Source organism: Oratosquilla oratoria, chromosome 1 (genome assembly GCF_046742065.1).
Source record: "Oratosquilla oratoria isolate Oo_2021 chromosome 1, ASM4674206v1, whole genome shotgun sequence".
NCBI classification, from domain to species: Eukaryota; Metazoa; Arthropoda; class Malacostraca; order Stomatopoda; family Squillidae; genus Oratosquilla; species Oratosquilla oratoria.
This window is the reverse complement of record NC_134777.1, coordinates 117,098,074-117,124,170: the sequence shown is the minus strand read 5'-3', so window position 1 is coordinate 117,124,170 and position 26,097 is coordinate 117,098,074. Positions and strand designations below refer to the sequence as shown.

The 26,097-nt window shown below is 40.6% G+C and overlaps 2 protein-coding genes across 10 annotated transcripts in view; one reads left to right on the top strand and one right to left on the bottom strand.

Annotated features, from left to right (window-relative positions):
• Positions 1-4,131, bottom strand: part of alpha-Cat (catenin alpha) — a 104,154-nt gene extending 100,023 nt beyond the window's left edge. For all 7 annotated transcript variants that reach the window (XM_076184744.1, XM_076184774.1, XM_076184760.1 and 4 more), the window contains exon 1: positions 4,002-4,131. The gene's annotated coding sequence lies outside the window, so the exon portion shown is untranslated. The remainder of the gene's footprint in view (positions 1-4,001) is intronic.
• Positions 4,132-4,483: 352 nt separating this feature from the next.
• On the top strand, positions 4,484-25,590 carry LOC143025259 (uncharacterized). 3 transcript variants are annotated; one of them, XM_076184723.1, is made up of 6 exons: positions 4,484-4,638; positions 8,591-8,750; positions 9,459-9,552; positions 11,877-12,048; positions 17,093-17,179; positions 23,612-25,590. In XM_076184723.1, exons 2-6 carry the CDS (start codon positions 8,630-8,632, stop codon positions 25,031-25,033), a joined length of 1,896 nt encoding a protein of 631 aa, XP_076040838.1. In that variant the 5' UTR covers positions 4,484-4,638; positions 8,591-8,629; the 3' UTR covers positions 25,034-25,590. The 3 variants fall into 3 exon arrangements, with proteins under 3 accessions (XP_076040838.1, XP_076040851.1, XP_076040847.1); XM_076184732.1 differs by lacking the exon at positions 4,484-4,638 and adding an exon at positions 4,662-4,682; XM_076184736.1 differs by lacking the exon at positions 9,459-9,552 and having other exon boundaries at positions 4,581-4,682.
• The last annotated feature ends 507 nt before the right edge of the window (positions 25,591-26,097 follow it).

Here is a 26,097-nt window from a genome sequence, read left to right as displayed (position 1 = left end):
CATTACAAGTGACTGATTACATGAAATTTATAGACAAGGAAGCTCTGACATATGAAAGAGACAATATACAACAATTCAGTCAGTCATACCCAGGTGAGATAGTAGTCACTTGCCTGGATTTCCACTGAATTCCTTTAGCCCAACAGAAACTAGCAACAGTCCTCAGACTATTAATCTCTACAAAGAAACACTTGGCAGTTGTCCATATGTGGGTCTGATTTTGTTTTGGGACCAAAAATAGGTTACCCTTTCTGGTCCTGCAAAATCTTTGGAGTTCTCTCCATTGCTCATTTTTGTATTCTATTACATGAATGGTGGGGAGGGGAGTTGGTCCAAACCAGAGATCCTCAACATTGCTGTCAACAGGAACAGGACAATAACCAGAGGCTATGTCTTTAGATTGTAGTTTTTGTGGAATGCCTCAAATAAGGCAGTAAAGATTAATTATGCATAAAGAGGTTCTCAGTTGACCTATTTGTGCCTGAATTACACAAGAGGTTTTAGCTATGCTTACAGACACAAGGTTTTATTTATGCCTATAGTACTAAGGAAGTACCTTGGAAATTAATCAAATAGCCTCTTTACAATCAGAGTACAATAAGCATTATGTTGTTTGAAAGGGATTAAGAGTAGGAAGTAGAAAAGGATAAAGCTATAACATTGGACTCACAAGCACGAGTGGAGGGTGGGTGCACGCAGTGGTTAGCTACGTCCCTCATAAGGATGAAGAATCCTTTTGGTGTAGATAATAGTTGACCCTTAAGCCCCCTCCCACCACCACCACCACTGCAACCGTGAAGGGGAACAATGGGCACTAGCCTGTTAAGGCTATCCCAGCTGACCATCTCTTATATTACACTTCAGGAGTTTTATTCTGGAAGGTACGGGCAATAAGTACCCCCATGAGGTGGCCCCACAGGACAAAGCTGCAAAGGCTCCTCTACCCACTACCCATCTCTGAACCTGAGAGTATTGTATATGTAGAATAGGCTTTGAAGGCTAAGGAAACAGTTTAATTTGCTGGTGAATATTTAAAATGAAAGTGTACAAAGAACCAAATTAAAATATTTTATGTATACTATAATCCTTCTAATATCTGATAATTGCACCACTGGTTGTTCGGATTTGAGGAGAATTCAGATGTTGGTTAAGTGAAATTTGGATATGGAAGGGATTTCTGTATATGCAAGTAAAGAAATTGTTATGCATCTTTGTTTACCTATCACTTTTTTAGGGCAGAATCTTGTTATATGGTTTATTTTCATAATTTAAAATCATGTCTGCCTATATATTGTTGAGTATCCTGGTGTCTCATATCTGAGGATATATTCAGGAGTATATATTCTTTATATGATATCAAGGCAACAATTATATCAATTTAGTATACCTTTTGAAATTATTATATTGTATACCTTAAAGAAAGTACAGTCCAATTGTTCTAGAAAGATGTACTGTACTTTTGAACATGCTTAGTGCACTGGTGGAGTGATTATAAGCATGCTGGCCTTGCATTCACTTAGTTGTGTGTTCAAGTCCTGCATTCTTCTGATTCCCAACTGCGATTGTTAACTGCTCGAACAGTGCAAGCACATAGGGCAGAGGCAACAGCTTTACCCACAGTTACAAGTCTCCAGGTATATGCTCCTTACCCACCTTTGTACTGTATTTGTCTTCAATAGTTCAAATCTTGTTTAATCACATCTGTCTACAAATTTTCACCTTGGGTGCTGTGGTGCAGTGATTTTGCCCACTCTCTCTTCTTTCCTCTGATGTTGGCGACCCCAATGTCTAAGTCTGTGTTAGGCGTTGTTCACGAGAGGCTAAAAATAGCATGGCCCTCTCACCTAAAACTAAAGGTCATCGATACTGCAGTATGTGGTAATTTATTTCTAGTATTCCACTTGTACTACATAGAGGTATTTGCAGAGAAATTGTGAAGGTAAGTAGTATATTGAGCATGCATGCATTATCTTGCATATCCTTCCTCAGCACTTGACATGCCTCCCTGTGGTGATCATGCAATTGGTTCTACAGAGTGGGACCCGCTTTACAACAGGTTACAAATAACCTTACTTTTTCCCTATTTGTTTTCATTTTTTATTAATTCATAAGTTGCTTCTTTCAAATCCATTCTATCATTTGTATGTTCTTTCTGGTTTTCCACATCATAATAAATAAGAAATTTAACAATCTTCATTCTTCACGGATTACTAAAGCCACAAATTAATGTAATGGTATATTCTTTTTAACAATCTTCATCCTTCACGGATTACTAAAGCCACAAATTAATGTAATGGTATATTCTTGCAAGTATGACCTCATTTGCCATCTATTACTATACCTTTTGGGTACATTCTGCCTTTTTGTATCAAATGCTTTTGAAATAATTATGATGATAATGACAAGTCTGTTGCTCCCCCTATGTCTCCCAGTGTCTTGCACATGACACACAGGTCCCATGTCATCAGGAACAGTCATCGGCTTGACCCAAAAACCAGGTACAGTCCCTATACCTCTATGTGTAGGTGGTGGTTGACAGTTTGCTCTTGGGAGGGACACTGGCCGATCCAAATCAGGGCAGTGAACCTCTGTTTAGTCAGTGATACCTTATTAACGTCTGCTGTGTTGCCATCATAATAATCACTATTGCCTTAAATTACAATAATTGAAAATCCACAACCCTACGTGGTAGGTCAGCGACAATCTTCAGGTCTTCACATAAATCTCTCCAGGATGAAATACCGGCTCGTTTTCTGTGTTGCACAAGTGTGGGCCAATTGCTGTCACCAGCTAGTATGAAGAAATGATGCATATCAGTTGCCAGATTTCATCTCTCCTTGCATAAAAAAAACTGAAGCAAATATAGTCGATGCTGACATATCTTGGGTTCAGTCCAGAGAAAATGCCAGCCCGCCAACAATGCATTGAGTTTAGGATATTAATAGGTTCTGAAAATCTCCAGGGAAATAATTTTCATAGGTATATCTTCCAGGTTTGTCATTTGTCTCACCAGTGCTTTGCATTTTGCCATAAATATTGGAACTATGATTCTTTGTACAATCATTTTATTGGATATAATTTCCTACAATATAACATTTCTTAGAGAAACATTACATGCAGGGTAAGCAACCAATAAATTTTGCCATTTTTTATGCAACCTTGTAGGAAAGACAACCACATCCCGTCATTTCATTAAGTTCATAGTAGGTACCCTAATTACAGTATATGTATAAATGGTAAACACTGAAAAGGAAAACAAGCTATACAATTGAGAATATATACTGAAAATAAATTTTATTACACTGGTAAGCAACAGTGCAAAACTTTGCAATTTACCTTGGCAATTGGATATCATTTCTGCTTATTTACACAATTGAGTTTTATTTACTTTTCTGCATTCAGCTTTGTTAGGAGTTGAAAGATCTGTCTGCACGTTTTGCCACTACATACCATTTTAATTTAAAAATACAAGGTAACAAGGTACAGAACACCAGCGTTCCCATTGTTTGGATGTTTATTTTCCAATTAAAACCAAAATATTTATGTTTCAGTTTCTAACAACAGAACGCATCAAGGCCTTAAGAATGCCTAGCAAGCGATTTCGGTGGTCCGAGGACAAAAGAGTTCTTGACAGGAACCAAGGCCTCTGTCAGTTGTACACAATCAAGCAAGGCATTTCCGTGCACGGCTGACTCCGTCAGATACGTGGTTCCGAGGTACCGATGATTTTCATCCGTCAAGTTTCCGTACGTAATCGTAATACACCCAATGCATAGAAATTTCGACCATTTCACGATTTAAGAGATCCATGAAAGACAGTACATTTGCACGGGCCACTCCTCTCTCAAAGCGATCTGTGAACTGAGCGTGAATAAAATGCTGCAGGAACTTCAGGACGGAAATTACTCGTGGAACACCTGTCAATACTACTAATTTTCATATAATAGAGAAAAACTCTTATAAAAATATCAGATATCTACAGTATGAAAACTGTTACATACCTATAAGCGGTAGAGAGACATTTAATACTCCAGCTTACGCAGTCACTCTCCCTACTCTTTCACTTTCAAAACACCACTGACCCACCCAGCAGCTTTTCAAGATCATCGAGATGGAAGCCAAGACCTTGTTCCGACCACTTCCATTGACTTCATTTGCACCAAGTACAGATATATTATGACTTATTTACTATGCAAACTGTTATATTACACGTTAATGTATAAAAAATTATTGTTATTTTATTTCTATAACATACATAAAGTATATGATAATGTTTTGACTGTAATAATTCCCAACTTTGATCCATGAAATTCGAACTAACCTGACGTCACAAAAATAGTGCGCATGCGTATTCCAAAACTAGAATTAATTCGCTAGATAAAGATTTTATGTATATATAGTCAGATTTATCTCTATAAGATATACAAATATAATTACACTGAGTCACTAAAGTCAAAATATGATAATTTGGTTTAATCTTTAGTTGAAATTTACAGGGACAGTTTGAGATGGCTTTTTCCACAATTAAACAGCGCATTTCAGTTTAAATCCTTAATCACCTGCAATTGCGTGTAAACAATGCAAATGCTTTTGACAGTACGACTGGTGGGAAAACTATTAAAGAGATTGTAACGTGAGGTAAGAAATACAACAGTTTACATTAGATTTTCAACTAGCTGCAGGTAATTACAATTTGAAAGAACAAATTATGGTACCAGATTTTCAAAAAATGTAAGGTAGTGCTAGGGGAAGGTGATGCAATATTTTGAATATAAAGACAAGTTAAATTTACTTTATTTACATACTTGATTTCCCCACATTCAAAATTACTTATTGACTTCTTGGTGGCAGCCAGCGTAAACATAGAAAGCGAATATTGGCATTGTTACATGTGTTTATTATCTGGTACCACTACTTGTTCAACTGTAATCCCTTCTCTTCTTACCTGTGACAGTCTAAATCTTCTTTAAGTTAATATTTGGTGACTATTTAATTTGTATTGATATTGGTTTGAATTGCTTGTAGAGTGACTTAATACTATAATAAAACTCAAATCAGAGTTTTCTGCAGGACCCACGTATCTTGTTCCTGTTCTATGCCCTTCACCTAAGCATCCTCAGCCCTGAATGTCACTTGGAAGATTACATGATTAACTTAATTCTTCCAAGTTGAAGATCAAAACTTTCAGAGTAAAGAAAAATTATCACCTTTGTGTTAAGATTCTTTGCATAAATGGCTAATGTCTGGTGGAAAGCTATTAGACACTTCTGGAATGTACTGGTTCAATACAGCAACAGGTCTTGCTCCCCTCACGTCCAGGTCGATTGAAACACCCAAAATGCTGGTGTTTTATGTGATGTTACCCAAAACACAAGATTTGTGGCCCAAAACTCCAAGAAAATGCCACAGAACAGTAAATAACGATAGTGGTATTTTCGTTAAGAAAAGTCATGTTGATGTATTTACCAAACAATAATTATTAAAATCGGAGTGTTTTGGGTGATGCTCTGACATAATCCAAGCAGACAAAATCCCAGCCAGTCAAGTAGAACTGCTTTTTACATTGCATACAGCAGCCGTATGTGAGTCATCAACATAATTATGACTGTTGAGAATTATAAAGAAAAACATGGTTTCTGATTCTCTCCTACTTAACTTGCTGGGATTATGTTATAATTTCCAAGGAATTCCCCTTACTCCTCACTTATATCAGTGTTCATTTCCCTCACTTTAATAATAAACTAAAATAAGAGACATTTTGGTGGGTGAATGGTCTTGTGGAAAGGCACTATACTGCCACCTCGTGTTTGTCACACAAAGCACCCTAGCAGCATGAGCAGAGCATCACCCAAAACACTCTGATTTCTCTCTGATTTGAATAAATAAGGTAATTTTTTAAAACTGCACACCCATACAATATAGCAATAGAAAATAAAATAATAATTTTGTAAATTATAATACATCATAATATACGTTATTCTTAGAAATCTGTAACAAAAAATGTTGCTAAAAGCTGTTCCCAAACAAATGTAGCTGTTTCAACTGCTTGAGACACCATTTTTGTTTTGGTAGATGTGGAGGTTAAAGAAATTAAAGTATGATAAATTTGTCTATTGTAACCTACTTAACCTAATCTAACCTAACCTGCATTTAGTAATGCGGTACTTGTAATTCTAGAGGCCATCAGGGTTGTCATTGTCATCATCAACCTCCAAATCTATCAAAATAAAGATGACGTTTAAAGGATTCGATGCAACTTCCTTCGTTTGTGCATAGCTTTTAGCAACATTTTCTATTATTGATTTCTGCCAAGAAGAATATTTATCACTTTGATGTATCACAATTTACAAAATTAATATTTAGTTTTCAAATGCTATAACGTGTAGGTGTGCACTTCTAAAAAACAACAACATAAATAACGTCTGGTAAATACATTGACATAACTTTTCTTAACCACTTCAGTATGATGACACCTACATAGGTGTCATGAGGCATGAGTGGGTACACGAGGATGCTAGCGTTGGTGTCTTGATTATATGTTTTTTCTGCAGTTGTACATGAGTTACCCCCAAGTTATGTAAACTGGTTTGATCACGTTCTCTATGTTGTTTATTATTACTCAAAGTAAAAGAGAACAAGAAATGCAGCAGTGACTTTATATTTTATAATGTGAGTAGCATGATGAATTGTACATATGGCAGCCAATGCTGCACACGAGACATTGACTCGTGCTGAAGTGGTTATCAGCTTTCCTCCCATCCCATATATCTGCAGTACCTCCCACAGTGCCTTCCTGTCTACCCTGTCATAAGACTTTTCCAAATACATAAAGGACCAAAAAACATCCTTACCTTTTCCTATAGCTTTTTCACATATCTGCCTTATCACAAAAATCTGATCCATGCAACCCCTAACTGTCCTAAACCCACTGTTCCTCACCAATTATTCCCTCTCTTCCTCTCTTAATCTTCTCAATCAAAACCCTCCCATAAGCCTTCCCAACTGCACTCAATAAACTGATCCCTTTGAAACTAGCACACACACACTTGTCCCCCTTTCCCTTACAAAGCCGAACTATACAGGCACTCCTCCAGTCCTCAGCACTCTACTCTCTTCTGGACAAATATTAAACAACCTCACCAGCCAGTCCACCATCAGTGTGCCTCCCATTTTAAGACTGCATGACACCCATCTAACCCAGGTGCCTTACCTGCTCTCATCACTTTAATAACTGCTTTCACCTCATCTTTATTTCTCCTCCATTTTCATCATTCATCAGTCATTTTCTTAGCACTTCCCACTGCAACTACCTATCCCTCCCTATCCTCTTTCACATTTAGCAACTCCCTAAAATACTTTGCCCATCTCGTTGTTTGCTGATGACACTGTGCTTGTGGCAGGATCATAGGAGGGATTAAGGAAGTTAGTGATGGAATTTGGAAAGGTGTGCAAAAGAAGGAAGTTGAAAATCAATGTGGGTAAAAGTAAGGTGATGAGATGTACAAGGGGAGAGGATGGCAGCAAATTGGAAGTGAGTATTAAAGGAGAGAGACTGGAGGAAGTGGATAGCTTTAGATACTTGGGTGCGAATGTGGCAGGAAAGGGAGGAGTGAAGGTGGAGGTAGAATGTAGATTGAGAGAAGCAAGTAAATGCCTTGGTGGATTAAAAAGTATAATGAGAAATAGACATTTGGGAATGGATTCTAAGAGGAGATTGTATGAAAGGGTGAGTATGCCCACAACACTGTATGGGGCAGAAACATGGAACATAAGAGAGGAAGAGTTTAAATGTGTTTGAGATGAAATGCCTGAGAAGTATGGTAGGGGTTACTAGGCTGGATAGAGTGAGAAATGAGGTGAGGAGGAGAGTGGGGATGGAAAGGGAGTTGGGAGATAGGGTTGATGAAAGAGTATTGGGATGGTTTGGATACATTGAAGGAATGAGTGAAGAAAGAATAGTAAAAGTGGTGTGGAAGGCAGATGTGGAGGGGGCAACTGGAGTTGAGATGGATGGATGTAAAAGGGGCATTGGGAAAGAGGGGAATGTCTGTTGAGGAAGGAAGGGAGAAGGCAGAAGATAGGAGTGAATGGAAGATGGTTGTGTATGGGGGATGCTGTCATGCATGGAAGGGAGTGGGTGGGGGATGGGGGGTGAAGGAGTATGCATGAATGATATTTTGATGCAGCCCGAAAGGATTTCTCCCCGTCTTTTCTTTTTCTGCATGAGTGGATGGAGAGAGTGGGGTTGCCAATTGAATGAAGCGGCCTTGCTGTGGATATGCTGTGCATTGCTACATTGTTTCTGACCCAGGGCAGTGGGCAAGATGCAGGTATGAACTGTCATCCAGGAAGAGCCAAGAAAAGAGGGAGGGAGGAAGGGGTGGTGAATGGGAGTGGAGTAAGCAGGGATGAAATGGGTGGAAGTGGATTTATGTCTTTGACTTTGACTACCTCCCTTGTAAAGGGGAAAAAGCTGTTGGTATTTGTATATATGTATTTATTTATTTCTATATTTTTATCTCGTATGGAAAAAAATACTCATTTTGTCTTGTTTGCCACTATTTTTTGTAACATTTGTTTTTCATTCCAGGTCTGAAGAACATTTGTGTTGGCCAAATAGTTTGCCGCAATGTTTCGTGGTGCAGGAGCTCAAGGGGGATCCCAACAGTCCAGTCAAGTTTGCTCATTCTTCTTGCAAGGGAGGTGCAAGTACGGAAACAAATGTTGGAATCTTCACCCTCAAAACCAAGGTGAGATCAAAATTGTGATGAGTTTTACGTAATCTTTTCAACAATTTATCAGGCAGAACATTCTGCATAGTGGACCAATTCATCTTACAACAGGCATGAATAGGTTTACAGTATTAAATGTTTTTAATATTATAGATTTCACTATATTTCCTGTAAAGTAATGGTACCGATTTGTGAGATGCCCTGTTCCATCACATTTCATGTAAAGGAAAATTTTTGGTGCATTGATGGAAGTTCACTCCTTCCAAATTGTACAGACCCAAAGTATGGAGGGAGACCATTCAGCCATTTCAGTTTAGCGATTCAGTTTCGCCACCATGCGAGAGTGCCAAGGGCACCTCACTATGGAGAGATCAGTCGATCGTTTTGTTGCTCTGGGTCTGTCTTGCAAGAGACCTACAGAGGAGTGTACACTCAATGGAGCATAATCTAGAATGGGAGCACAAGAAGAAACATGGTCAGATAGTGCCTGGGTGTATTAGCAATATGTACCTGTGGAATGGCTGATCACTCATTCAATCCTTTGCCTTTGAAGATCTGACTGGATGGTTTAACTGTGGACCATACTTAGAAAAATAGCCCAGTCAGCACATCAATATGAATCAATGATGATTTTGATGAGCCCATTTCAGATATTTTGTATTTTCTGTTATTGTGTGTGTGTGGTCAGTTTTATGTGATACATTTCCTCTTATTCTAATCTTACAGGTGGAGTCAGCAATGTCAGTTCTGGTGGATTCAACTCTGTGTTTAATAAACAAGGAGCTGAAGGGAACAAAACACAGGAGTTTGCCGAATTCTTGTAAGGCAATATAAGCTCTTATTGAAATTTTTATATTATTTTGATTGGTCACAGATAGAAGAGGTGTTTATTTGTAATGAACTGCTGTACACATTCACTTCACTATCAGATGTGATCCCACACGCTTAATACTCTGCATTCAAGCCTTTTTCCTATCTCATACATATACCAAAGGCTTTTTTTCCCCTTTCATAGGAGGTAGCCAAAAGACAGAGGCATAGAAACCACTCCCACCCCATTCCATCCCCTACATACTCCACTCCCCTCTACCCTCTTCCCTCCCTCATATCTTGGCACCTCCTGGATGACGGGTCATCCTTGCATCTTGTCCACTGCCCTTGCATCTTTAACCTGCCACCATAATTATTTCTTGTGCATTTCAACGCCTTTTGCCTACATTCACTCATAACTGTTCTCTCTTATACCCTGCCAGACTCAATCACCATCTACTTTAGCCTTTCCTCAGGATTGATCAAGCATGTAATGTCATCTACAAATAACAATTGGTTCCTTTCCCATGTTCTTCCAATCTCATCCACCAGTTCTGAACCTCTGCTCAGCACTTCTGCATTAACCTTTCATACCACACTGCTTCTGACCCAGAGCAGTGGACAAGATGCAGGGATGACCCGTCATCCAGGAGGTGCCAAGATAAGAGGGAGGGAAGAGGGTAGAGGGGAGTGGAGTATGTAGGGGATAGAATGCGTGGGAGTGGTTTCTATGCCTCTTTTGGCTACCTCCCGTGTAAGGGGGGAAAACCCTTTGGTATATGTATGTATGTACCACAGCATCCATATATTGGTTGAACAGTCACATGGACATCACACAACCCTGATGCAACACCACATTCACCTCAAGCCATTCATTCCTGACCCTTGCACATGTCCTACTACATTCATATACCAAAGGCTTTTTCCCTCTTACACGGGTGGTAGCCAAAAAGAAAAAGGCATAGAAATCACTCCCACTCATTTCATTTCTCATATATTCCACTCCCCTCCACCCTCCTCCCTCCCTCCCATCTTGGCACCTCCTGGATGATGGGTCATCCCTGCATGCTGTCCACATGCCCTACTACTCCTGTAAAACCTTTTGACTGCTGTCAACAGACTTCCCTCTATTCTTTGTATTCAGACAACAACAAAATATATCTTCCCTCTGTGACTTATGGTCCCCCTCGGAGGCTGTTGCCAGTTACCTGAAGGCAGTTGGTATTCTGCAAGAGAGACCAGGGGGCAATAGATTGATTGATTAATATTTATAATGATACATATACAAATAGGAAGCTTGCTGGTTGAGCGGGTTAGGGCATCGTTACTTGCAAAGGTTGAGGGGATGGCGGTTCGAATCCTGCCACTAGCGAAGATGAACCAAGGGCATGGTTCATTAAATTCCACACTACGAAATCCTCTGTAAGGGGCACCATCCTAGCCTTCCGATAGGAGGAATTTGTGACATTAAACCATATCAATCAATCACATATACATACCAAAAGGCCTTTTCCTCCTTGTAAGGGGGTTAACTGAGTCAAAGCAAAACCTTACACCCATCCACCATCCACTTGACACTCCTCCAATCTCCGCACCTCATAAAGGAAAGGTCGTCCCTGTCCTTCACGACACAGCTTGGTTCCAGGGCAGTGCACTGTGGCATAGTTCTTCCACAACAGGGGCCCAACAGCTGGAGCTAGCTTACTTTCACTGTTTCACCACTTTGTAATAATGATTCAATTAGTTAGTCCTTTGCCCCAGGTCTCTCTTGCAGGTGACCCACTTTTCTTTCTGTATAATCATTTATTATTAGTTATATGTTCATTTATTATTGATTATATGTCAGTTTATTATTATTTACTATTTACCTATTTGTTTATTATTTAATTATACTTATGCATTTATTTATTTATTTTATTTATTATGATTTATATTATAATTCTTATTATTATGATTTTTTCACATTCAACCTAGTTATGGACCAAAAGGTCTCCTGTCAGCATGCTCCTCCTTTGTAATCCTTTGTAAATGACTAGGGCAGTGGTCTTGCGTGGATGTTCAGTGTAGGGAAGAACACTGCAAGAAAACTGTGTAACTTGTGTATTGGTAAACTTGTTCAACACATTGGTATGTTGCAGGTATATAGATTTTCCTCTGTATAATACATAATAATTTTATTTCACTTAAGAATGAACCCTAGATGTAAGGTCTTTATTTTTTAAGTGTCCATCGTCGTTCTGGAGACATTAACTGAACAGGATTGTTTGGTAGTCACTGTATTAATAATTCGTGAATAAATGTTCAATGTAAATATTCGTTACTGGTCTCCCGTAGGAAGCAAGTGAGTGGTGAGATGAACCAGTGGGAGAAGAGTGGTCAGTGGTTACTGTCGGTAGTAGGAGCACTTAAGGGAAAACCTCCACTACCTGGGTTTACCGATACTTCTCCAGAAGAGCTACGTGTAGAGGCCTACGATTCGCTGAAGAATAACAATCAGTCGGCATATGTGAGTACCTGTTAGGTGACGAGGTGTCGTAGATATGTATTTTTAAATTGTTCTTTAACCCCTTCGATACGATGACGCCTATGTAGGCGTCATGAGGAGCAAGTGGGTACGCGAGGATGCCGATGTTGGCGTCTTGATTATATATATTGTAGTTGTACCTGCATGACCCCCATACTCTGTAAACTGGCTTCATCATATTTTCTATGGTTATCAAAATTCACGGGTGAAAGAGAACGAGCAATACAGTGGTAACTTTATTTTTTATAATGCGAGTATTATGACGCAACATTGCACGTCTGGCAGCTAATGCTGCCTGCAAGATTTTGGCCCGTATTGAAGGGGTTAACGGACTTTTGTGATTATTGGTGTGATGTTGTATTGAAAGTGAATCATGTGGAAATTAAGGTGCTATGGGATCAACTACTTCTGTTGTCAGCTGTTTCTTGTGACAGCCATCTAACCCAGGAACCTCACCAGCTTTCTTCTCGTTCAGTGCACTTTATACCACTTCACTTGCTATAACCTTATTAGTCTTCTCATTTGTCACACCCATGATGATGATTGATATGATTTAATGTCAGAAACTCCCCCCTATCGGGAGGCTAGGATGGCTCCTCTCACAGGGGACTCTGTAGCGTGGAATTTAATAAACCATGCCCTTGGTTCAACTTCATTGGTGGCAGGGTTCGAATCGCCATCACCTCGCCCTTTGCCGCAAGCAACGATGCCCTAACCCACTGCCACAGTCAAAGCCTTCCCAGCCTCCTCCACATTGAACAGCTTCAAATAATCTACCCATCCTATAGAATGGATATCAGTTCACTAGAATCAGTACAGAGGAGAGTGACCAAAATGATACATGATATGATGATGTGGTTTAATGTCACAAACTCCCCCCTATCAGAAGGCTAGGATGGTGCCCCTCACAAAGGGCTTTGTAGCATGGAATTTAATGAACCATGCCCTTGGTTCAACTTCACTGGTGGCAGAATTCGAACCGCCATCCCCTTGACCTTTGCCGCAAGTAACGTTCAGAAATTTACCTTACAAGGACAGGCTTAGGCACCTTACCTTTGCAGTTCCACTATTCCTTGGCCCAACAGGCTTGCACCTTTGGCATGTGTTTGAGTCATTCAAGTCTTGAATGACGCCGTGGCCGCTTGACCAGGAGAAATGAGCTGGTGTACCTTCTCCAAGGCCAGACCTATTACTTCTCCCGTGAACCCTGGCACCCACGTTGGTCCTATTGGTTTCACTGGAAACATGGTTACTCCCAGTTTCTCTGGCTGATTGTGCTCTTCCTCAGCCAGCAACAATGGCATGGTGGTAGGATTCACGTCTGCTCAGTGCAGGATTATTGGAATCTCTATACCCTTTTTTTTTAATGTCCTAAGCATCCACAGCTCATTGTCTGTGGTGGGTTGCGATGGTGAAAGAAACATCTTTCATTGGAGTGCCCTTGCTTCATACAAAGGAAGCAGTAGGAGCGCCATTTGCAGCGTATACCACTTCTGCAACCCTTTTTTCATGTCACCGTCCCATGAGACAAGTTAATGTCGTCATCCCTCAGTCCCACATAAATGATGGGAAGATGTAAAGTCTGCTTGTGTGGGGAAAGTGAAGTCTGAACGTCAGGGTGATGTACATTCAGGAGGTTTGGGTGCTCTGTGTGTGTCTGGGTCTTTTGATGACATGTATACATTAAAAACATAATCTGTGTCACTTAAGTACTCTGTTCTTATGTCCAGGTTGTTTTGGTGTGCATAGTTGATCACGGCCTTTCGTGTTGCTGAGATCAACTTCTCATCTTCCTCCATTGATACACATGCAAACTGTTTTGGCATGGTTTGCTTTGGCTTATTAATGGCCACAATGATCTCGTGTGCCTCTCTATTGGGTTTGGAAGTCATGATGGCCGCCGCCATCTCTGCCAATCTCAACATGTAGGAGGTAATCATTTCACTCTCCCACTTCTCGGCAGTGTCCGGTTTTGTTTGAATACTGTCTGTGCTTGCTGGACTATAAAAGAATTCCTGGAATGTCTTGTTTAAATTGCCCCAATGACTAGGATGCTTCCCGTGCACGAGTCTGGCCGACAGAGAAGCGGCCCCCACCGACTTCCTCTGTACAGTGGTAATCTTTTCCTTGTCTGACAGGTCTTCCCCTCATCTTTCCACTAGGAGGCGCAGTCAGGTATCCACATTGTAGCAAGCCAACTGCCCCGTGACTTGGTGCTGAGTTAGTCCTGTACTTGTAAATACTGGGGTATCATCAGTCGAGAGCATGCACTTTGTCTGATCCTGGTTTGTTGCCAGGTTAGGGCATCGTTACTTGTGGCGAAGGTTGAGGGGATGATGGTTCGAATCCTGTCACCAGTAAAGTTGAACCAAGGGCATGGTCCATTAAATTCCACGCTACAAAGTCCTCTGTAAGGGGCACCATCCTAGCCTTCCGATGGGAGGAGTTTGTGACATTAAACCATATCATCATCACTTCTGTCTGAACTCCCTATGTTCATTGAGTTTTGTTGTTTCCTGTGTATATTGTGTTCACTAGGTAAAGCATTGGTTCGCTAGTGTAACGTGTGTTACACTCTAGACTGCCAACCATATGGTATGCATGGCCAAGCTGCCAAGAGGAGGTCGCAGACACACAGAATTATTGTCTTCCTTTTTATTGGAAGTCGTTGTGAATGGTGCTGGGAGAGAAAAAAGGGGGGATACTCTTACTGAGGTGAGAGGCCAGCCACAGGGTGAATGTCCATGCCGGCCATTGACCTTCGCCTTTATAGGTAAGGCCATGATCCATTGCCATTGGTGCCAAACATCTCCTTCCTTCTTCCTCTCCTCCTTTCTCTGTTCCCTCCTTCTACACCCTCTCTCCCAGGCTGCTTCTTGTATTCATAAATCAATGCATAGGTATAGTTATTATTTAACTTTTCCTATGCATTTATTTATGTATTTTATTTATTATTTAAATTATTACATTTTATTTATTTATTTATTTATCATTATTCTTTTTTTTTTCTTTGCATCCGACCTAGATATGGACCAAAAGGCCTCCTGTCAGCATGCTCTGCCTTTGTAATCCTTTGTAATTTCAACAAGTCCCCTCGCTGCAATCTTCATGACTGGAATCGAATCCAGTTGAAATGTTTTGTACTTAGGCTTTTGGAACCTCTGGCACTGAATGCTCCTACCTTACTATAGGCCGTGTGGGTTTTGGATGGCTTGAGGCACTCCACCAAGCATTGCCCACTTGGGCTGACCTTGCTTGGCTCGGTACCATGTGGCCCTTTGTCTGATTGGCATTCCATGTGGCCCTTTACTCCATTGCTGGATGCGACACCACGACAACAGGATTCACAGCAATTGATTCGAATTAGACAGATTTAGATTTAAGAATTATATAGGCAAGAACTGGTTTACCAATAGAATGATCAACAAATGGAATAGACTTAGTAACCATGTAGCGAGTGCTGAAACTATCAGTTGTTTTGAAAAAAAGGTTAGACAACTTTACGGATGGAGATGACAGGTGGTAATGGACATGGAACTGCCTCATGTAGGCCTTATGGTCTCTTGCAGTCTCCTTCATTCTTATGTTATGTTATCTTCTACTCATTGTCTTCACTTCCATCAGTGTCTCTCCATCTGCAACTTTTACTCATTCCTTCACTCTTCACGTTTCTCCAAAACATCTTTTTATTCTTTTTTGAAAAGTTGAAGATCCCTTAAAAAACAACTGCCAAACTTAATACTCCAGCAACAACCCCTAGACACAAGGAAAACCCGCCCATATCTGATAAGAACCTAACCTGTACTCAGGACATCATCCAGCGTTAAAACAGTATCAACACAGAATAGGCCTGGCCACAGATTCAAGCTGTCCAAGATGCGATCACCACACAAAGAATACCTCATATTACAATACCCCACATTTACAGTCACATACATATACCAAAGGCTTTTTTCCCCCCTTATAAGGGAGGTAGCTAAAAAAAATGGTGATGATGATATGGTTTAACGTCACAAACTCCCCCCCTATAGGAAGGCTAGGACAGTGCCCTTCTCAAAGGGCTTTGTAGTGTGGAATTTAATGAACCATGCCCTTGGTTCAACTTTGCTGGTGGCAGGATTCGAACCACCATCCCCTTGACCTTCGCCGCAAGTAACGACACCCCTAACCCGCTCAGCCAGCGAGCTAAAAAACAAAGACATAAAAACCCACGCCCATCCATTCCATCTCTATCATACTTCATTCACTAGACAACATAATCTCTCTTCCTTAGGGGTCTCATGGTCCTGCCTGGGTGCTGTTGCCATTTTGTCGGAGGCCATAGGTCTTCTACTTGAGAGATTGGGTTAATGGATTGATAAGAATGGAGAAGATTTCAAGAGACCATAAGGCCTACACTAGATGCCTTTGTCCCTTACTACCTTTCATCCATACCCATAAAGTTATCTAATCTTCTCTTAAAATAACTAATTGTTTCAGCACTCGCTACATTGTTACTAAATCTATGCCATTAGTTAACCATTCTATTGGTGAAACAGTTCTTGTGTATGCTTCCTTACTTCTCAAATGTTCACTGCCAGATGCTTTAGGACTGTAGGTTTCCCATTCACAGAAACTCAAGACAACAGTTGTTTTTATTAAAATGTGTCCTTACCTTGTTGGCTACCACCCTTGTAAGGGGGAAAAAAGCCTTTGGTGTACGTATGCAAATAAATCACAAAAACACGTGATTCACAAAATGTGTAATAAAACCACTTGGAAAATGTCTTAAATAGACGAAAACGTTCGGCCAACTTTCATTTTATTTTCCAAGTTGTTTTATTACACGTATGTATGTATGTATGCATTCTTACCGTCATTGTATAGACACGGTAAAGGAAACATGGACTGGACGTTTCGTCGATAGACGAAACGTCAGGAATAAAAGCTTCACCTCCAGTCCATGTTTCCTTTACCGTGTCTATACAACTTGTTCACATGGATTTTCATCTTACCGTCATTCTTTTTTCATATTTCCTGTCCGTAGGAATCAAAGGTGAATGACCTGATGCAGCGCTACAAAGCAATGAGGGATGCCCTCAAGACAAGCACACAAGAATCCAGAGAAGCATTGGTGAGTATAATAGCAACAGCTTCTATGATGAAATTGGGTTGCTTTAATTTATTTTCTTGTTCTTCTTGTTAGACCCTGTATTAAAAATTATCCAGGGGCATGCTCAAGTATGATATCACTGGTTTCATGTTAGTTTATTTCTTTTAAATGAGGTTGAAAATAGTCATCCAGGTGGTACCAAGATAAGAGGGAGGGAAGAGGGTGGAGGGGAGTGGAGTATGTTAGGGATGGAATAGGTGGGAGTAGTTTTTTATGCCTTTGTTTTTTTTTGGCTACCTACCTTGTAAAAGGGAAAAAGCCTTTGGTATATGTATGTATGAAAATAGCATGGAAGAAATAGAGTATAAGTCTTTTTTTATAGAGATTTGTATACATATATAAGGTATTTCAGTAAATGTGATTCCATTTATTGAATCAGGATTGTATGTAATAACAAAAATTTTTGTAGCAAAATGGGTGGAGAGATTGATCTTAGACCAACCGATCAATAAATCTGTTGCCCCTGGTTTCTTCTAGATAGAATCAGAATACACACAACTTACTCCCTAAATCAACGTTTTGAAAAAGGCCATTCCACCAACAGCAGATATTAAACGACTTAAGCCCATCTGTCTTTGAGTACATGAGCATACTACATTTATAACAACCTACCTGCTGCACCACACAAAACATTCAGACAAAAGCACATGGACACCTGGATCACAAATCAGGCCCTTCAAGACAGACCACCAAACTTGGTACTCTCCCAACAATCCCCAGGCATAATCCCCGCAGATAGGACCTTCGCACATCTAGTAAGAACCACACTGGCACGTTCAGTTGTGCTCAGGACACCATCCAGCATTGAGACAGTACCAACACAGAATAGGCTTGGCTGCAGGCTCCAAATGTCCCAAATGCAACCACCATACAGAAGACACAGAATACTTTATACTAAATTACCCTACACTAACAATCCCCAGACAGCAACTCAGTATATCTTGCCAGAATGACTTGTGAACCTGTCTGGAGGTCTGTTGCCCATGGTCTCTCATGCAGAAGACCTGCAGCCTTTAGGTCACTGGCAAGAGCCTCTGGGCAGGACAATAAGTCACTCAGGGAAGATATGTTGTGTTGCTGCCTGGGGTTTGTTAATGTGGAGCATTGTAGTATAAGGTGTACTGTGTCCTCTATGTGGTGGTTGTATCTGGAGCAGTTTGAATCTGTGAGGAGGCCTGTTTTGTGTTGGTAGTATTTTAATGTTGGATTACGTCCTGAGCACGGGCGTGTCAGTGTGGCTCTTATCAGGTGATTCATTGTGCTTTTGAATCATGTGTTGGACTTGTGATCAACAGCTTTTACCCTCCTAATTGAGAACTCAGAGCTCATATATGGCCTGGTCTATGGGTAATGCTGTGACCTTACACACCCATGCACACATTTCAAGTCTGTTTTCACTAAAGAAAAATACAACAATGGGTTGAAGAGAGAGAAGTGAAATCCCTTCTATGAAGGAAATAATAACATGTAGGGAAATAATGGATCAAATAACGAACCTTGATGTAAGAAAATCACATGGTCTGGATGGAATAGCAAATTGGATATTAAAAGAATGTAAAGAAGAACTAGCAGACAAAATATACAACATAATAAGTTGCTCACTCAAAGAAGGAAAAATACTAGAAGACTGGAAAAATGCTGATATCGTACCAATTTATATTTATAAAGGAGGAAATAAGGAAGACCCAACAAATTACAGACCAGTTTCCCTTACAAGCACAATAGCTAAAATCTGTGAAAAAGTTATAAAAAGTAGATGGATAAAACATGTGGAGGATAACAATATACTGAATCCGAGACAATTCGGACTTAGCAGGGAAGATCATGTACCACTAATTTGATCTGCTTTTACTCAAGACTAGATATAATACAAGAAAGGGACGAATGAGCTGATTGCACTTTCCTAGATCTACAAAATACTTTTGATAAAGTCCCTCACAAACTAGAAACTATAGGAGGAATACAAGGTAAACTATTGAAATGGATGGAGGACTTTTTGTATGGAAGAAAAATGAGGGTAGTGCTCAGAGATAAGACTTCTACTTTGGAAGAAGTAATTAGTGGAGTCCCACAAGGATCAGTACTGGCTCCAACAATGTTTGACATTTATGTAAATGACATAGATGAGTGGAATGTTACATGGGCTTCTTTGCAGATTCATAATTGCTAAAGAAGGTGAGTACTGAAATGGATTGTGACTCATTACAGAGAGATCTGAACAGGGTTCGGGAATGGAGTAAAACAAATGTAGCATAATGGAGTTTGGAGAGAAAAAAAATTACATCAGGAAAATATAAAATTGGTGGAAAAGAAGTAAAGAAAGAGGGATCTGAAAAAGACCAGGGAGTGATCATCATAAAAGATATGTCCCCTGACAAAACATATAAACAAAATTGTTGGCGAAACCTATAACTTATTAAGATCAATAAAAGTGGCTTTTACCTACTTGGATGAAGAAATGGTAAAGAAAATACTAGTCACATTGATAAGGCCTAAATTGGAGTATGCAGCGACACTATTGTCACCCAGTACAAAAAAGACTGTAAGGAAGATTGAGAGAATCCAGAGAGTAGCTACAAAGATGGCTCCAGAACTAACAAAACTATCATATGAAGAAAGATTGTTAAAATTGGAGTTGCCGACTCTGGAACAGAGAAGAGAAAGGTGACTTGTTGACCATCTACAGAATTATGAAAGGCATGGAAGTCCTTGATGGAGAAGACTTATTAAATTGGGATAAGAGAAACACAAGAGGATAGGGAGTGAAGCTTAAAAAGGACAGTTATAGAAGAGAGCTGAAAAAGAACAGCTTTCCCCACAGAGTGGAACAAATTAGATAAAAACAGTGTGTGCAAAAATAATACAAGAATTTAAGAACAAAATGGATATGGAGAGATACAAAGACAGGACACCACGAGCTTAGCCCCTTCCCATAAGATACAACTAGGTAAATGCACACACACACTCTATGGTCATCCAGTACCAAAAAGAATATAAAGAAAATTAAAAGAATCCAGAGAGCAACTACGGAAATGGCCCCAGCACTTTCAAATCTGTCATATGAGGAGAGACTGGCTAAATTGAAATTACTGACTTTGGAATAAAGAAAAGAGAGAGGTAACCTACTGACCATCTACAGAATCATGAAAGGCACGGAAGTCCTTGATAGAGAGGACTTACTAAATTGGGACAAGAGAAATGCAAGAGGATATGAAAAAGATCTCAAAAAGGATAGTTATAGAAGAAACCTGAAAAAAATAAAAACATTTTCTACAGAGTGGTGGATATCAGGAACAAACTGGATAAAACAATAGTGCGTGCAAAAACCATACACAAATTTAAGAGCAAACTAGACACCGAGATACAAAGGCAGGACACCATGAGCATAGCTCCCCTTCCCATAAGATACAACCAGGTAAATACAACTAGATAAATACACACACACACACCCAGGGCTGAAATAATTTCAGTATCACTGCTCTGCGAGTTGTTACTCCAACTCTCATGGGCGGGGAGTTGGGTGTGTGTGTAAGGTCACAGCATTACCCATAGATCGGTCATATATAAGCTCTGAGCTGTCTTCTGTGAGGGAAATAGCTGTCAATCACGAGTCCAACATGTGATCCAAGACCATGGTGAATTACACACACCCTTAACTCCATGCACACTAGAGTTGGAGTGCATGTTCTCAATGCTGCGATGCTAAGATTTTCGGCCCTAGGTGGAAATCTAACTTGCATTGCTGAATTAGCTGTTCATCATGGTATCACCACACCATTGAGTTGTTATGAGGCTTATGTCGATCATTATACCTATGATCACTGATTGGAAAACAACACAGAAGTTGCCAAACCCATACAGCACACCACCAAATACAAATGTGTGAATTGGGCACATTATGTAGGCAATTCAGACTACCCAGGGGACCCAGTTCAGATTTGTAGGGCCTGTTTAGTGCCTGTTCAGATGTTGGCAAGGTTCAGATATGGAAAGTTATGCATTGTCTCTCTTCTATTTTTCTCCTTTTATTCGTTATTACCCTCTAAATCATTTGTGGTGGGGTGCGCAGTTCATCCATTTTCATTTCATCTACTCGCATGGATGCGAAGGTAAGTGGGGTGAATGGATTATCCATATCGGAAGTGGTAGACAAAGGGGAGCTATTCTTCTGTAATGTGGATGAGGCAGTTGACAATTTGTCTGAGGAGCCAACGAATGAATAGTTGCCTGATGCAGATGTACCTCTGACATCTTGATCATCGTCATATTTAATTTCCAGAGGTTTCTTGAAGAAGGTTCTAGTATCTGACTCATGGGTAGTCAGGCTTCTCGTATGTTGTTCTGCATGTGGACTGTACGCAGTTGATTTTTTTCCATGAAGTGGATGATGTTTTGATATGGTTGTTCAAGTACTCACATCATCTTCTCTTGGCCTTCCTCCTCTTCTGAATCACTCATACTGTTTTCTTCCTTCTAACACATCAGGATGTTCCTATTCACACAATTCTCCATCTTTTTGCACAGTTCAGTCCTCTGTTTTAGGGCCAAAACCATGCACTTCTGTTTGTTAAAAGCTTCCATAGCTCTCAAAGTCACAACCATTCACATACACACTATTCAAGAATTTAAGAACAAACTTGGTGCTGAAAGATACAGACGGGTCACCACAAGCATAGCTCTCTTCCCGTATAATGCAACTAGGTAAATACCTAGCAGCCGGAGATGACAATTGACAATAATTGTAGCCATGCAGTTTGCCATTTGAGCAGGAAGATGGAACTCAATATGAATCACTTAGTGACATGGCAACAACCACAGATGATGGGCTAGTCGAACTGATTTCCCACACTGATAGTATCCCAATAATTATATCCATCTATTTATATACCAAGAGCTTTTTCCCCCTAAGGGAGGTAGCCAAGTCTCCACCTCCCTTTCCACTCCTCCCATCTTGGCTCCTAATGTTTGACTGGTCATCCCTGCATCCACCAACTACCCTGCGTCAAAGTTAAGAATGATTTGTATACATACATACCTTACAAAGGAGGTAGCCAATCAAAAGGCATAAATCCACTCTCACTCATTTCATCCCCACATACTCCACTCCCATTCACCATCCCTCCCTCCCTCCCTCTTTTCTTGGCTCCTCCTAGATGATGGTTCATCCCTGCATCACGCCCACTGCCCTGGGTCAGAAGCAAAGCAGCAAGACACAGCACATCCACAGCAAGGCTGCTTCATTTAATCGGTGACCTCCCCTCCCCATCCCCTCATGCAGAAAAAGAGAAGACATGGAGAAATCCCTTTGGGCTGCATCAAAATATCATTCACATATACTCCCTAACCCCCACCCACTCCCTTCCATGCATCACAGTATCGTCCGTACAGAGCCATTCTCCACTCAACCCCATCTTCTTTCTTCTCCCTTCCTTCCTCAACAGACAGCTCCTCTTTCCCAAAGCCCCTTTTACCCCATCCATCCATTTTATCCTTGGTTGCCCCCTCATGTTCACTCCATCCAGCTCTGCCTTCCACACCTCTTTTACTAATCTTTCATCACTCATACTTTCCATGTGTCCAAACCATCCCAATACTCTTTCATCAACCCTATTTCCCAACTCCTTTTCCATTCCCGCTCTCCTCCTCCTCTCATCATCATCCTAGTAACCCCTACCTACTTCTCAGACATTTCATCTCAAACACATTTAAATTCTCTCTCTCTTCCTCTCTTATGTTCCCTGTTTCTGCCCCATACATTGCTGTTGGCACAATCACCCCTTCTTAACAATCTCTTCTAAGCATCAATTTCCAAATGTCTATTTAACACTCTTAATCCCCCAAAGTATTTACTTGCTTGTTAGGAGTAACACACCTTGCTTCTCTCGTGCACTTGTAGCAGGATCAGAGGAGGTTTTAAGGAAATTAGTGACAGAGTTTGGTAAGGTTTGCGAAGGAAGTCAATTGAAGATAAATGTGTGTAAATGTAAAGTGATGAGATGTACAAGGGGAGAGAATGGCAGCAAATTGGAAGTATTAAGGGAGAGAGGCTGGAGGAAGTGGATAGTTTTAGATACTTAGGGGCGAATGTGGCGGGAAAGGGAGGAGTGGAGGTGGAGGTAGAATGTAGATTGAGAGAAGCAAGTAAATAATTTTATAAGTAACAATTATATATATAACAGTCTCAAGACAACAACACAATACATCTTCCCTGAGTGACTTATGGTTCTGCCCAGAGGCTGTTGCCAGTTACCTGGAAGCTTCTGCTAGAGAGAGAAAGGGCAACAAACTGACAGACTCTTCATAATCAAAGAAACTGTTTTGCTGCAATGATATTTATATTTATTGATTTACTTAACTTATTATTAATACTTTCATTATTATTATCTTTTCCAGTGGAAAATATTTTCAGATGATGCTACCAAACCTGCTCCACAGAATCTTTTTGGAAACAAACCCCAGAGTACAATATTTGGAGGAGGAGGGGCTTCCTCGCCTCTTGCAAGCACCCAAGCTCCAAGTATCTTCGGAGGAGGTCAAAACAAAGCAGTTTTTGGAAGTCAACAAAGTAACGTATTTGGTGGGGGAACGAGTGCAGGCGGGACATTTGGAGGAGCTTCGTCAGGTGGGAACGTATTCGCCAGAGGTGGAAGCGTGTTTGGTAGTAACACGCCAACCACTACTCAAAGCTCAACCAGTTTGTTTGGCACCGCCACACAGACGCAGACCTCGAGTAACATCTTTGGTTCCGGTGCGGCGGCGACTCCAACATCTTCTAGTAACGTGTTTGGTGCTTCAGGTTCTAGTGTCTTTGGAGGAGGCATCAAACCGAGTGTTTTCGGAACCCCAGCAACAACACAGGGGAGTTTGTTTGGGACAACTCCCGCAGCTCCCTCTACCCAGGCAGGCGTGTTTGGGACAACTCCAGCAGCTCCATCCACTCAGGCAGGTGTGTTCGGAGCTAACAGTGGAAGCAACGTGTTTGGTACAGCGACTACCCCACAGCCACAAACTCCATCAGCTGGGCTACTGGGCAACACGCCGGCAAGTCCTGGCCTCTTAGGAAATGCGCCACCAAATCAGGGCTTGATAGGAAATGCACCACAAGGTCAGGGTCTTCTCGGAAATGCCCCACCAAACCAGGGTTTGTTAGGAAGTACCCCACAAAGCCAGGGCTTGTTAGGAAGTGCACCACCGAATCAGGGCTTGTTAGGAAGTACACCACAAAGCCAGGGCTTGTTAGGAAGTGCCCCACAAAGCCAGGGCTTGTTAGGAAGTGCTCCACCGAGCCAGGGCTTGTTAGGAAATGCCCCATCTAGCCAAGGTCTCTTACCAAGTACCCCAAGTCAATCTGGAGGGATCTTCTCAAGCCAACAGTCACAACAGGCAAGTCCATTCTCAGCACCGAGTACCACTGGAAGCATATTTGGAGGTTCACAACAACAACAACAGCAACAACAACAGCAGCAGCAACAGGCTGCAAGTCCTGGGGTGTTTGGTAACCAAGCGCCTTCCACGTCTTTATTCGGTAAACCTGTCAATTCGGGCCAAGACCAGAGTCAGGGAGCCACTTCACTGTTTGGTTCATCAAGCGCAAGAATACCACAAGAAGGTACCAGTCTCTTTGGAAACACGAGGGCTCAGCCGGGAGCACAAGCGCAAGCTGTTCCTCAAGGGGGCGCTGTCGGTGGATCCTGCGGAAACGATGCCATCTACACTCCACTTGATCAACTCTCTGAAGACGATAGAAAGGAGTTTGAAGCAGCAGTATTTTCAAGACTTCCGTTGGTTCCTCCACCACGAGAATTGTGCGCTTGAATAATTCTGAAATAGAAGAGTCATGAAGGGATGTTATTGACCACTGTACATATGAATTATTGTTTTTATTAAAAAATCTAATTGAAATTACAATACAGTGATTTTTTTTTTTTTTTTTTTTTTTTAATCTACTGTCAAATGCACAGAATACACACATACTTGTGAGCCCAATTTTATTATACACAAGTTTATGGGTTTAAATGAAAGAAATTCCAGGAATTCCTCATTGGTTCAACAGTGCAAATCGTAGGCTTCCAAGTTACCAAAAGTGACTAAATAACCCATCAAGTCTTCACACATCATCTAGACCACAAATCACATAAACTTCGAGTGAAAATAGTCAACATCTAGCAGCACATTTCAACATCAATCACACACATATAATAACATTTCTATTGTGTAATAAAGTCCCATGAGAGGGACAGTCAAGTCGCACGAATTGCGTGCGACATTACAAGCCTGACGCATAGCGACAGACAAATACCATATAGGCTTTTTTTTTATATTTAGATATTTCAAAAAACAATATGCAAAAAAATAAATTTGATTGAGATTAATGTTTTTTATATTTCCCATATCACACTATGGAATTTCATGAAAACTTTTTCCATGCACTTGGAATACGAAGACCTAAAGCAAACAACGACTATGGTGCTCTTATTAATTGTTTTTCTATAATTACACATACAAAACGTATGTTTATATTCCAACCAATGACAAGAGCAAGTGTTAATCTTAAAACAAAACAGAACTAAAGTACTTTTACAACTAAGCTATAACATTTATAAATAAAAAGCTCCGTACATGTACTCATCAAAGAGCGTAGATGTGTTTGCTTTGCTCTTTAGGCAAGGCACTCGTTAACTCAACTAAACCGATAAAATATTTCAAATTTTTAACAAAGAACAACACGAGATTCCATATTATCTTTCCCAAGGGCGTTAGGGGAAGGCCTAGTGCAGTCCTTCCTCCCATCCTTGTCCCAAACTGTGTTGTGTGGTTCTCCTAGGCAGGTATACCGTCTTCAACTACAAAACTCTGTTGAGCATAAAAAAACTTGGCCA

What these genes read in the sequence shown, in the direction of transcription:
- LOC143025259 (XM_076184723.1), top strand. Translation starts at nt 8,630, where the DNA reads ATGTTTCGTGGTGCAGGAGCTCAAGGGGGATCCCAACAGTCCAGTCAA. An exon ending in TCTTCACCCTCAAAACCAAG is followed by an intron (nt 8,751 to 9,458) that starts GTGAGATCAAAA and finishes CTAATCTTACAG; the next exon opens with GTGGAGTCAGCAATGTCAGT. An exon ending in ATAACAATCAGTCGGCATAT is followed by an intron (nt 12,049 to 17,092) that starts GTGAGTACCTGT and finishes TCCTGTCCGTAG; the next exon opens with GAATCAAAGGTGAATGACCT.